Raw genomic sequence first — 12,078 nt, 5'->3', positions numbered from 1 at the left:
TGCACAAAGAAACAATGAACATCAGAAAGTTTTGTGAGTTGTTGTTTTTTTTTCTCCAACCTTGGAGATATTCAAAATTCAACTGGACATGGTCCTGGGCAAAGTGGCTCTATCTGACCTGCTCTGAGAGTGGGGGGTCTTTCCAGAGGTCCCTGGCAACCTTGATGATTTTCTATGCACCTTTTCACAGAATGATAAAGGGAGAAAGGAGTGTGAGAACAAGTTAGGAAGGAAAAAGTTTTGCATTTTCATGTTCATAAAAAACTAGCTGAAACTGCAGCAAATAGACTTGTTTTTAAAATAATATCATCTCTGTAGTGTTCTTTGTCAGATTCCCTACTAATTAAATTAGGAGATGAAGTTTTCTGGGAATGGCTACTATATTGTGACTGTATCAGAGAATGATCTTAATTAGAAGACAAGAAAGAGACTTCATTTTCCTCTCAAACTGGAGAACAGTACCTCTTTCAAACTCTTGATATTAGTGACTGGGAGGAACAGAGAATTACTCAGAACACATGAATGTCTTCATGATATCATGACAGGTAGAGAGCAAAGAGAATAGAAAAGTTAACTGGCTAAAGGAAAAGGTAATAGTTTAGAGCTTGTTCTGCAAAATAACATATCTGAATAACTTTCTAGAACTGCAGAGAAGAGAACTACTGTAGAGAAGAACTGGATGGGTAGTACTCATATATAATCTCTTCTGTTTAGCAACATAATTAAGACCAAGGGGTAAAGAATAACTTACATTTAGTTTAGTTTAGTAGATATTCATCAACAACTTATTTTTTTTCCCAATAAATGACCACAAAAATTTAAAAGTAACATTTAAGTGGAAGACAAAAGCCTTCTTTCTGGAATACTTCTTGAAAAGATGTTCTTTAAGCTTCCTGAAAAGTCCTCTCCCATACTCCTAAAAGCTCAGTGAAGATGAATGTATTTGGCATAAACTGAAATAAGGCTGAAAACATTGTCTTGTCTTCTTGAGATAAGAGAACTGATGAATTCAACAGAGCTATATGACAGGCATAAGGGTTCCAGTTTTAAACCAGATATAACCCTTTTTGTAATCCAGAAATTGTGATATTGATTCACTCCGACTAGCTCTCTCATTATCTTAAGCTACTTCTCCCATCACCCTAAACTACTGCTCTCCTTTCTACTTATGACCAGACTTTTCACCAAAGATTTTTAGTGCAAAGACCTCTGTTTGCATACCTATAGATCTTGAATGTCAAAATAAGGTAAATAAAACATATTACATTGATTTCAGAAAAGAACGATGATTCCTCTTCTCCCTCATCCCTATCAACATCTTTTCCTGTGTTTTTTTTTTGTTTGTTTGTTTCTTGTTTTTCTCATTTTGTTACTTTTTTCCCTCTTATAGATCCTCAACCCCATTCTCTTCCAGATCCTTATGCTCTCACTAACAGTAAAGACTCTTCATAATTTTTCTGATGCTTTTTACATTTTTTTCCCCATTTTCTGATAGCCTGTGCAGACCTGCCCTCTTTTTTTTTTTTCCCCTTCTTGTTATTTCTTCAGGATCTCTAAGGTTTCAATTCTATTGCAGCCTTTTTAATTCCGCATCTGTACTGCTTTTCCTCATTCTTAATATTTCCATTGCTGTCACCATTATGTCATAAACTTCTTTACTCTTTCGATCATGACCCATTTCTCCCTCTCTCTCTCCTGTCTTTGAACTTAGCTTGCATCTCTTCTTTTGTATGTCTTGATGTTCACTGTAACTTCTCAAAACCAAAACGTAAGTCCTTTCTTTAGCAATAGCACCAACTCATTATTTAACTGCTTCCTCTCTTTGTCCCTGAACACTTAATTTGCATCACAATTCTGTCACCTATATTTTCTCTCCAGCTTCATTAGAAAGAAAAAAAAAAAAAGAGGGTATAGATACCTCACCAGATTTTTTCTTCTTTACCTGCTGTTGTATGTTTAAAAAAAGATAATGGACATGAAAAACATTTTCAAATATGTAAGCTGACCAGTGTTTTCAGAGTCATTGTTGATACTGAGGGACTCCATTTTCAAGATTAAGCTAAAGTATTCCAAAGGGAATTAGTCTACAAAAGGGCACCAAGATGAGTCAGACTCACCAGAAACAGTTTTTAGCAAAGAAATACATTATATACAGAAAATTATAGTTATTAGTTACAAAACTGTCACTAATCACTTGCAGACTTTCTTTCTAAATCTGTAATTCTAATGCATCTGATCAACTTACATAGTGTGTGGAGAAGTTGTAAATTACTGTGCAGCATCCATGTACACTTGGAAGCAGCAAACTGCACTCTGACTATGGAAGTGTGAGATAAACCTATTTTCTCTGGGAATTTTCTCAGTCTCACACACTCATTCTTCCTCAGCTGATCACAGCTTGAATTTACCTGACTGATGCAATGGATGACAATTTCAAACATCACATTTCTTTCCCTTTTTCTCTTTTCACGGTTTCTCCTCTGATGTCTGAGCATGCATTAACAATAACAAGAACAAAGTCTTTTCATTTCCACCTAGCTGCTCTTCCAGCACTTCCACAGACTACAATCTGTGCTGACAGCCTTGCAAATGCAACAGAGCAAGGAGCTGTAGGAAGCCAAGTTCTGCTGAAGCTAATTGATAATAAGATGGGCCTTTATGATTCTCAGTTACCCTCCTGGTACACATGGATTTTGCAACAGAGAACAGATGAAACAGCAGGTAGGGTTGCCAGATCTCCCAACTTAGCTGAAAGCTGATGGGTGAGATTCCACATCCTGAGTCACAATATGGGTTGAATGTGCATCAGGTGAGGAGGAACTGTCACCATACAAGACTGCAGCTTAGCACTCACTTTATCACAGTAACCAGAAAAATCAATGCTACTGCACCTGGCTTGTTCCAGATGCCCAGGGTCATGCAGAGCCTGGAGCTAAGGAGCAGCAGAAGCAGCAGGGCTGCAAACATTCAACAGCAGAAAGCGACACTGCGGTCACACCAGTGAGCTGTGTTTTTTGTTGTTGTTGAGTGTGAAAGGTTATCTTGCTGGAATCACCAGCTGTTTTTTCCTTTTCTTGTGCTGCATGAAACAGGCTATTAGCTGATCACATACAAAGACCTGATTATATACAAAGAAAAACCTCACCAGCCTTCTTCTTCACAAACTGGAAAAATGAGAAAAGAGAAAATGAGAAAAGAGAGAAAATGAGAAAAAGAAATGAAATAGAATAAGGTGGCAGATGGTGTTAGCTTAGGAAAGAGGCACAGAATGATTCAAGACCCTGGTCTACATTCATGTCTGTTATGTTAGCATCCCTAAGATTTAGCTCCTCTTTACCATACGTTTTACAAGTCATAGAGTCAGCAAAATAAATAAATAAAAACAATTTTTTGTTAAAGTCCCCTTAGTATACAAATATCAAAGTTATGTCAGATAATCTACTGACCAAAATGAAGCAAAGCTAAATAAAACAGAAAACATCTTCACCTCTGTTGCACACATTAGCAGTTTCCACACTTCTTACTGAGTGAGCAGAATCCTGCTCCATCAACCAAAAATCTCATTACTCTCTTCCAGGTACTGATGCATACCCCATTGCAGTGGCCACAGCAAATCTAGGGGACACTATTCCAGAGGGAGTGCCACTGCAGTGGTTTGACATGGAGAACCTCAACAGCTTATGGTGATGATCAAGATGCATGAGCCCAGGAGTAAAAGTAGGGACACTCACAGGAAGTGGAAGAAGAGACATCTGCCATGATTTGGCTTAATTTATAGGACCGGAGTTCTACTGTGTATTTGCTGATAAATATAACATACTTGATCAGGAAGATCAAGTTTTGTTTGTTTTTGTTTGTTTGTTTGTTTTTGTGTGTGTGTGTTCGCGTGTGTGTGTGTGTGTGTGTGTGTTTGATAGCTGCTGCCTGTGCCACAAAGACATGGCATTTCATTAAGCATGGGGTAATAGCCTGATTCCCTTGGAGACTTACTACTGGAAAACAGAACATCTCCATTCATAAACAGGCAAGGTCACCATGCACCATACATTCCTCAATGCACACATTCATTTTGGAATTAATGCTGAGATAATGAAGGATCTGCTCATTATACATTTCATATTAATGCAATAACACAACTTCATATAGAACTAATTTTACAAGATCTGAGAAAAATCAGTATTCTGTTACATTTTAATGCCATCTGTTCATCTACTCCAGAACACATTGCAAAAAAAAAAAATCTGATTTCTAATCATTTTAATATATAATTTTATTCTTCATGTTTGATTTAGAATTTTAAAAATTCCAGACAATAAATATTTTAAAAGAACACACTAAGGTATTTGGTTCCTTTACATTGCATCACACTTTCATTACTTATGATTGTTTTTTTATTCAGCAGGAGTTATCTTCCACCATATGCACATTTACATACTATGAAAAAGGCAGTTTCACAGGTGTAATGCCTCAAAGCTTAAACCCCTATAGACATAATAGATATATTTATTTTTTCACAGATTGTGCTAAGAGATACATGAAGAGAAATAAAAAATTAAACAGTATTTTTTAAATAAATTGTGTAAAGTACTACCAGAAATCAAGAATCCCCAGAGGACATTACCTGAAGAATCTCGGCATTAGGCAGTGCAACTAATTTGTAACAATCTAATTCTCTACTTTCATCTTATTTCATCCTAAATAATATTTTTATCTGCTTGTCCAGAATATTTAGAAGCTGGCAACCTGGTTTTCTCCAGTTTGTCTTTCCTGAAAAACTTATTTTCTGGATGAAAAAATTAGAAATTCCAAAGGATAATATGGGTCAAGGCATAACGTAGAAGAAGAGTTAATTTTTAAAGTGGATGTGTGATTGGTCAGTAAATAAGATTACATATAATAGTAGAAAAAGTATTTTCTCCTAAGAACATATACAAGAAATGTATTGCGTTAAATCCAACATAATGTGGAGCAAAAGAATAATGATGCAGAAGAGATCAGAATTTATACATACATAGGATCTTAATTATAAATTTTCTGTGCATACTCTAATACACGCATTCTTCATCAGTGATTACAATCAAGAACGTCAAATGCAAATGTTGCATACAGACTTGGAATAAGCTTTCTTGCATTTTTATTTGATATGTAGCTCAGAGGTTTGCCGAACTGGAGAATGCAAACCAAAATTGTAAATGGCAAGTGTACTCTCTAGACTGTGAATAACTCATTATGTGGTTTATAGACATGCAGATGACTTAACTGGAAACAATCTGCAAAAATGTTAAGTTAATGCTTCTTGCACTCTTCACCTACCAAGAATGAATTTCTGTAACTAACAATATAATCTCTAGAAAAGAAAAAAACAAACGCTGTCAACATTTCCATATGGAAATTGTCTTTGACAAGTCAGGTTTCTGCTTTGGAGAAGCATTCTTCCTCTAAATCCTGGTTTCTACAAAGCCTGGAGCTGGGATCAGCACCAAAAGCAGTTCTTACAGGTGGAGTCAAGGGGACTTGCAGAACTGGGAGACCAGCCATAGTGCTTTGTGGCCTTCCTCCTGTCACGATGGACTTTTCTGGAACCATTTCCTGATTGGTCCCTTCCGGACAAGACCACTGAGGGAAAATACGTGCAGTAAACCTCAGGCCTGACTAAATGGGGTCTTTAGAAGCAGTGTGACCCTTACTGCAAGAGACTGTTGAGACGGTTTAATTGTTCAGTTCTAAACGGACCTAAACTTTGTTATTATTATTAGTTTTAAATGAACATTTTAAAGTGCCTGAGCCTATTTGTTTTCTCAGCCTGTTATTTTGGTAAGTGCCATCCGTGTGTACACATATACATTTCTGCATACTTTCCCCAAGGAGGACTGTTGTACTTTCCTATCCCATGCGTGGAGGAAAACTATTCTTGAGGTTATTCCATAGAGTTTTGAGCCTTACCACTGTTCCTTGGACCACAGCATAGCACACCTGACCAATTCACAACAGGAGTTCAAATTTTTGGTTGCATGAGATATGCCTGATGGAAATACAGACCCTGTAAACTGAACCAGTCTGCTAAACAGAATCTGCTGTTCCTTGAACTTACAATACCATATTCACACCCTGCTGATTAGCTGAGGTCTACTTATACATTAACCATGTATCACAGTGCCTCAGCACTGGGGAGCTCACTTCTATATCAGTAACAAAAAATGTAATTATACTAATCAAAGTAAAGATGCTCTCTTCTTTTAGAGACTATTCAGGACCTAATTCTTAACAAGAATCTTTCTTGGTTTTGGACAAAGCCCTCATGTAACATGCTGTATCTCTACAAAAGACATAATATCTAGGTACGTAGAAGAAATGTGAAACCTAAACTCTTTGGCCCTCTCAGTCTTCCTTGAATGGAAGACAGCTGTGTTCTCACAGGAGCCAGTTATCTTATTGCTTTATTTTTAAAAGAATTGCATCAAAGATACATCCTCCTTCCTCAGGGGTCCTGGATGAGTTGTGATCATACCCACTGAGGTTTGTTTTTTTTCTTCCTTTTGAAGGCCTAGACACTTTCCTCTTCCTTTTACTTGTTTGAAAATCACTGAAGCTGTCTGACAAAGGTTCAAGGAGAGGTTATCAAGTCCTGTTTGCTGTTGGCATGACTAAAACTGCTGACACATGCTAGGAAAAAAAAGGGTACATCTAGTACAGCTGCATCAATAAAACAGCTACTAGGGAACCTCACCTAGAGCTAACAACAACACTAAGATGTACTGACAAACTGAAGAAAAAACAGTAATACTTATAGAGAAAATGCAAACAAAGCATGTAGAAGTCCTGGAAAATAGCTTGGTTCCTCCTCATTTTCTAAGTTATTTGAAAGAAAGAAAACCACCACCACAACAAAACAGAAAAAAAATATCAAAATGCAAAAAACCATGCAAGCATGACATATTTGGGACTTTGTTGTTTGATGATGAAAACCATTACCCACAGCTGTCAGTGATGAAAGCTGAAAATATTCATTGAAAGGAAAAGTAATGAAAAACTGCACTTGACAGACTTGCAAAAAAGCAACTAGCATGATGGTTTCCTTTTATAGCACTTATGAATGCAAAAGTTCTCTTAAACAGGAAAATAATCTATCATCTGCTGAAAACACAAAAAAATCAAACTGTTGTTGGGCATATTAAAGATTTTTCTAGTTCATTGTTTGGATGCCTAAACACAATAGAGAAAAAAGCCTTCTCCAAGCTCTACTTGGTTTTGGTGTTTTTTTTTTTTTTTTTAATTATTATTTATTTATTATTATTATTATTATCTATAAGACCTGTTTTGCCTCCAACTCCAGTAGAATTGTTTTTCCAGTCAAGTCCTACTCAGAATTTTAAACCAATGCTCTAAGGATATGTTGACAAGTCTTGGATTAATTTCAAGTGATTTCTTGCCTCCTAGAGTCAGATCTGTTCCGTCCTCTCATTCCACATTGTCTACGTACAAATTCACACTAGCAGGAAGCATTAGCGTGAACTCTGCCACTTATCACAGCTGGAGGAGTCTGAGCAAGTTCATGACCTAACCACTGGCTTAAGCTCCTGAGGACCTGGAGTCCACTCTAGACAACTGGTCTACCAGTGTCTTCTTACACATTTCTACATTTAATGCAACAGAGGCTTTTGACATCCTTCTAATACTAGAGATGTGGTTCTCACTGGAGAGGGAAGCCACGTGGGTGGAAGTCATAAAAGTCTGTACTTCAGTTCACAAGGCAGATTAACTTATGCTGTCTGCAGCAAAAGACCAAAAGTTTGGAGAACTCCCCCCTACTCCCCAAAACGTGACGGTATTTTGTCATTTCCAAAGTGAGGTGAGACTATAGCTGACTTTAGAAGATAGCATATGCCCTACTGTACTGCAGCAAAGCACAGACACTATATGTTGCCCCTAGGCTTCTTCTGAAGCAAGTTTAACACCCTAAGTGCAAGGAGAAGGGTGTAATGGGCTCCCTGTGTTTCAATATTGGAATATTATCATTCAATAATCATTCAAACATAAGTTTTGAAAGTGAGGAAGGAAAAGAGCTAGATAATGAAAACAAAATGCCACTTTTTTTGCCAAAAAGGACACTTCCTAACATGGCATGTTTTCAGAAAAAAAAAAATTCTCAGACAGCAATACAGAAAAAGGAAGAAAAAAGGTATATCAGTACAACGCAAAATCCTGTATCACACATCTAAATGAGACAGATTCAGGTTCATTCATGCATGCTTTTCATTTTATAGATAAAACAAAAATTATGCAAAGATTACAGTAGATTGTATTTTGTTCTTATGAATTGAGTAAAACAGAACTCCTATAAGCATACCAGATTAAATGGATTTCAGACTAGATTTAAGAATAAAATATAGAAACTTACCTTGCATTTCAACATGTTGGCCACTCTCTCTTGCATTGATTGTCCAGCCTTTGGCCTTACAAGAATATAAACTGCTTTCACTTCAGGGCTGGAGCGCAGAAGCTTTTCCACCAGCACTTTGCCCATGAAACCTGTGGCTCCTGTGATAAGTACGGTCTTTCCATTGTAATAAGCTGAGACCGAAGACATGGTGCTTTCTTTTGTTGTCCTTCCTTTAACTGCCTGCAGGAGGTACCTGAGAAGATACAAAAAGCAGGCTTTTGAGATAAGACAGATCAGTTATTAGGGAATTGTAGTCAGAGATAGGTTTTCCCAGTCTGTCAGCTATAACAGCTCATATTAGGTCAGTCAATAGTAATTTTAAAGATGAGTTTTTTCCAAGCCTTTGTTATGAAGAGAAACACATTTATCTCATTCATTGTTAAGTAGTGGCCATGAAGATATGCAGTTATCCCTATGAGACAAAGTAGGAATCTCCTCACAAACACTGCAGGCTCAAATGCTGTGTTTTCCTGTGGAATTCCACTGTGCCAAGGTACTGAGTTTACATGGCAAGGCTTTAGTAGCATGAGGGCTGCGGGCGTGGCCTCTGTGAGAAGAGCCTAGAAGCTGCTTCATTACATCAGACCCAGTTCCACACAGCTCCAAGAGGACCCAACTGCTGGCTAGAGCTGAGCCAATGAGTGACATTGGTTGAGACTCTGTGATAGCAGATTCAAGAAAAAAAGAAAAAAAGAACAAAACACACACACACTGCTGGGCAACAGCAGCTGGAAGAGTGAGGAGTGAGAACCAGCACCGTGGACCCCAAGGTCAGTGCAGAAGGAGGGCAGGAGGTGCTCCAGGCACGCAGCAGCAGTTGCCCTGTAGCCCATGGGTCCCACATGGAGCAGATCTCCACGCTGCAGCCCGTGGAGGAGCCCCCGGTGGAGCAGGTGGATGTGGCCTGGAGGAGGCTGCAGCCCAAAGAGAGCCCCCACAGGAGCAGGCCCTGGGCCGGAGCTTTAGCCCATGGAAAGGAGCCCACGCAGGAGCAGGGGGCCTGGGGGGAGCTGTTGCCCATGGGGGACCCATGCTGGAGCCGTTTGGGGGATGGACCCAGTGGTACGGACCCATATCTGGAGCAGTTCTTGAAGAGCTGCTGTCTATGGGAAGCCAACGCAGGACCAGTTTGGGAAGGATGACATCCCATGGGAGGGACATCACGTGGAACAGGGGCAGAGAGTGACCGTGAAGGAGTGGCGGAGACAAAGTTTTAGGGACTGACCACAGCCCCCACTCCCCATTTCCTTGCACCAGTAGGGAGGGGGGAAGAGGGGAGGGGATGACACAGACAAAACACATACTTATTATTAACAAGTAATAAACAGTACTTGTTAATTACTTGTTAATAATAGGTAACAAATTACATCAGTCTCCCTATGCTGTGTCTGTTTTGCCCGTGATGATAATTGTTGAGTGATGTCCTTTTTGTTGTATTTCCTCCATTTTACTTTAGAGGAGAGGGAGTGAGAGAATGGTTCTGGTGGAGTTCAGCTGCCCAGCTGAGTAAAATCACCACAGCCAAGCAGCCTCATTTCTTGTCAGCTATCGCTTTGCCATGTGCTCAGTCTTTCCCTATTGTCATTGCTTGCAATGAATTCATGAAGAACACACTTTTTCATGGAAGACACAGTACAATGACATTGCTTTGCAAGACTGCAGTATAGACCTTGGGCATAGGTCATCACCTATTTGATTGTCTGTTAAAGCCAAAACTCATTCCACTAAACTCTAAGGAACATAAATGTCATATGTTTTCTCAACAATCCATGAACAGTTTAGGTTTGAAATGCTTGCTAGAGATCCTTGACCCCTTTCACTGACTATACAAGGGGGCTGACATGACTAGGCTCCCACACGAAGTGTCCCAGTTAAGTATTTTTTTAATTAGATACAATTGTCTTAGGCCTGCATGTCACCAGCTATCCTGATTCAAACAAGGCTGAAATCTGAAATGAATCCTGATGGAATAGCCATTCTCTTTAATAGGCTAACTCATGAAACCCCCACCTATCTTTGAAGTGCTACAGAATTCACAACATGCTCAAAACACTTCCATTGCAAGTGAAAGGATCGCATAAAATAGAAAAATGCTTTGAAACAAACCTACTAAATTCAAAACAGAAACAAGAGCAGTCACTCAAGTGCCCGAGAACCATGACAGCCAGCAATATGCCCTTGTGGCCAAGAAAGCCAACAGTATTCTGGGTTGCATTGGGAAGAGTGTTGCCAGCAGGTTGAGGGAGGTGATCTCCCTCTTCTCAGCCCTGTTGAGACCCCATCTGGAGTACCATACACAGTTATAGGCTTGCCAGTACAAGAGAGATGTGGAATGACTAGAAAGGTCCATTTCAACCTCAACCACCATCTGACAATTTCCAGGTCTCCCCTTCTGTAGGGGAGACCTGGACAACTGTACACTAATTCCTCAGCTGCAAAAGCACAAATACATAGAATCTGTAATGTAGCATTTGTTGCACTTTTGCAGTCTTCCAAGATTCCATTTTCTCACCCACTGTTCTGCATTTCTGAGACTTAGTAAGCCATTCAGATACAGTTAAGTAACTGAACTTAGAGCACAAACTGCGAGTCTTCATGCAGAAACACCTTACGTGATGGACCAACATAGCTGAACAAGAGCAAAGAGTTTAAAGCACTGTAAGAACTTTGAGAACATGTGACAGTAGGTTAAATTCCCTTTATCACATGGGATTGTGATAGAAATGTGTCTTGTCCACTGGCCCACACCTTCTGACATCTTCCTAAGGAACAAGTGAGGTATCTCACCTGGAAAATTCACCACCATTTATGCGAACCAAGAAGGAAACTGCAGATCATCCTTACAAGCTATACATTGTTCACTGCAACAACTCAGGAATGCCTTTAGCTGGCTTGTTTTCCCAAAGACGTAAGCACTCTCAACAACAAAAAACAATCCACAATCTGTGTTAGTGTGCTGTCATTATCCACATCTACACTTGGTGCATCTACCCATATCTGACTTCTCATTCTGCCAGTTTTCACAGTAACTGTATAGCTACGTGTAAAACACTAAAAACATATTTCTAGTAGGCTATACTAGAGACCTAGCGTCTAATGAAAACACCCAAGTTTCTATTGAAAGAAATCTGTAACAAATCATCAGGTGTACCCCCCAGTTTAGAAAGTGGGTCAAGAAGAAAAACTTCTGAAGGACAGTATTTTACATATTATTAGCTGTGGGTATTCTGGCTCAGTGAATTCAGGTATTAGCCTACTTTCAGATATGACCTAGATCACAGCTTAAATGAATGTAACAGGCTTGTACAGGCTTATTAAAAACCTGTTTCTATCAAAGACCTGGCCACTTGGGAAGAAGGATAAACAGGTTAAACTATTAGATAATTATTTATAATAAAAAGTCATCTTATTCAGGTTGGGAAAGACTGAGTGATATTGGAAGACAAATTTAAAGAACCTGAAAGCATGTGGAAGGGTATGCAATCCAAAAGTATGTGCTAGTTCAGGCAAATAAAGATGGAGGTGACAAAACACTTAGGATTATGACATGTCCTGCAAAGTAAACAAATTAAGGAGAAAAGTCCTTAGTCTCTACAGGCCATAAAAATTCTACTGAGCATAAGGAAACAAAAAGAGGA

General features: G+C 38.9%; 1 protein-coding gene across 7 annotated transcripts in view; it reads right to left on the bottom strand.

Moving 5' to 3' along the window:
• Positions 1–12,078, bottom strand: part of FAR2 (fatty acyl-CoA reductase 2) — a 153,668-nt gene that overhangs the window by 77,627 nt on the left and 63,963 nt on the right. For all 7 annotated transcript variants that reach the window (XM_068659155.1, XM_068659184.1, XM_068659203.1 and 4 more), the window contains one exon: positions 8,399–8,633. In XM_068659155.1, the coding sequence (XP_068515256.1) occupies positions 8,399–8,633 (235 nt within the window). The remainder of the gene's footprint in view (positions 1–8,398; positions 8,634–12,078) is intronic.

The sequence above is a fragment of the Anas acuta genome, chromosome 1 (genome assembly GCF_963932015.1).
Source record: "Anas acuta chromosome 1, bAnaAcu1.1, whole genome shotgun sequence".
Classification (NCBI taxonomy): Eukaryota; Metazoa; Chordata; class Aves; order Anseriformes; family Anatidae; genus Anas; species Anas acuta.
This window is presented reverse-complemented; position numbering and strand designations above follow the sequence as displayed.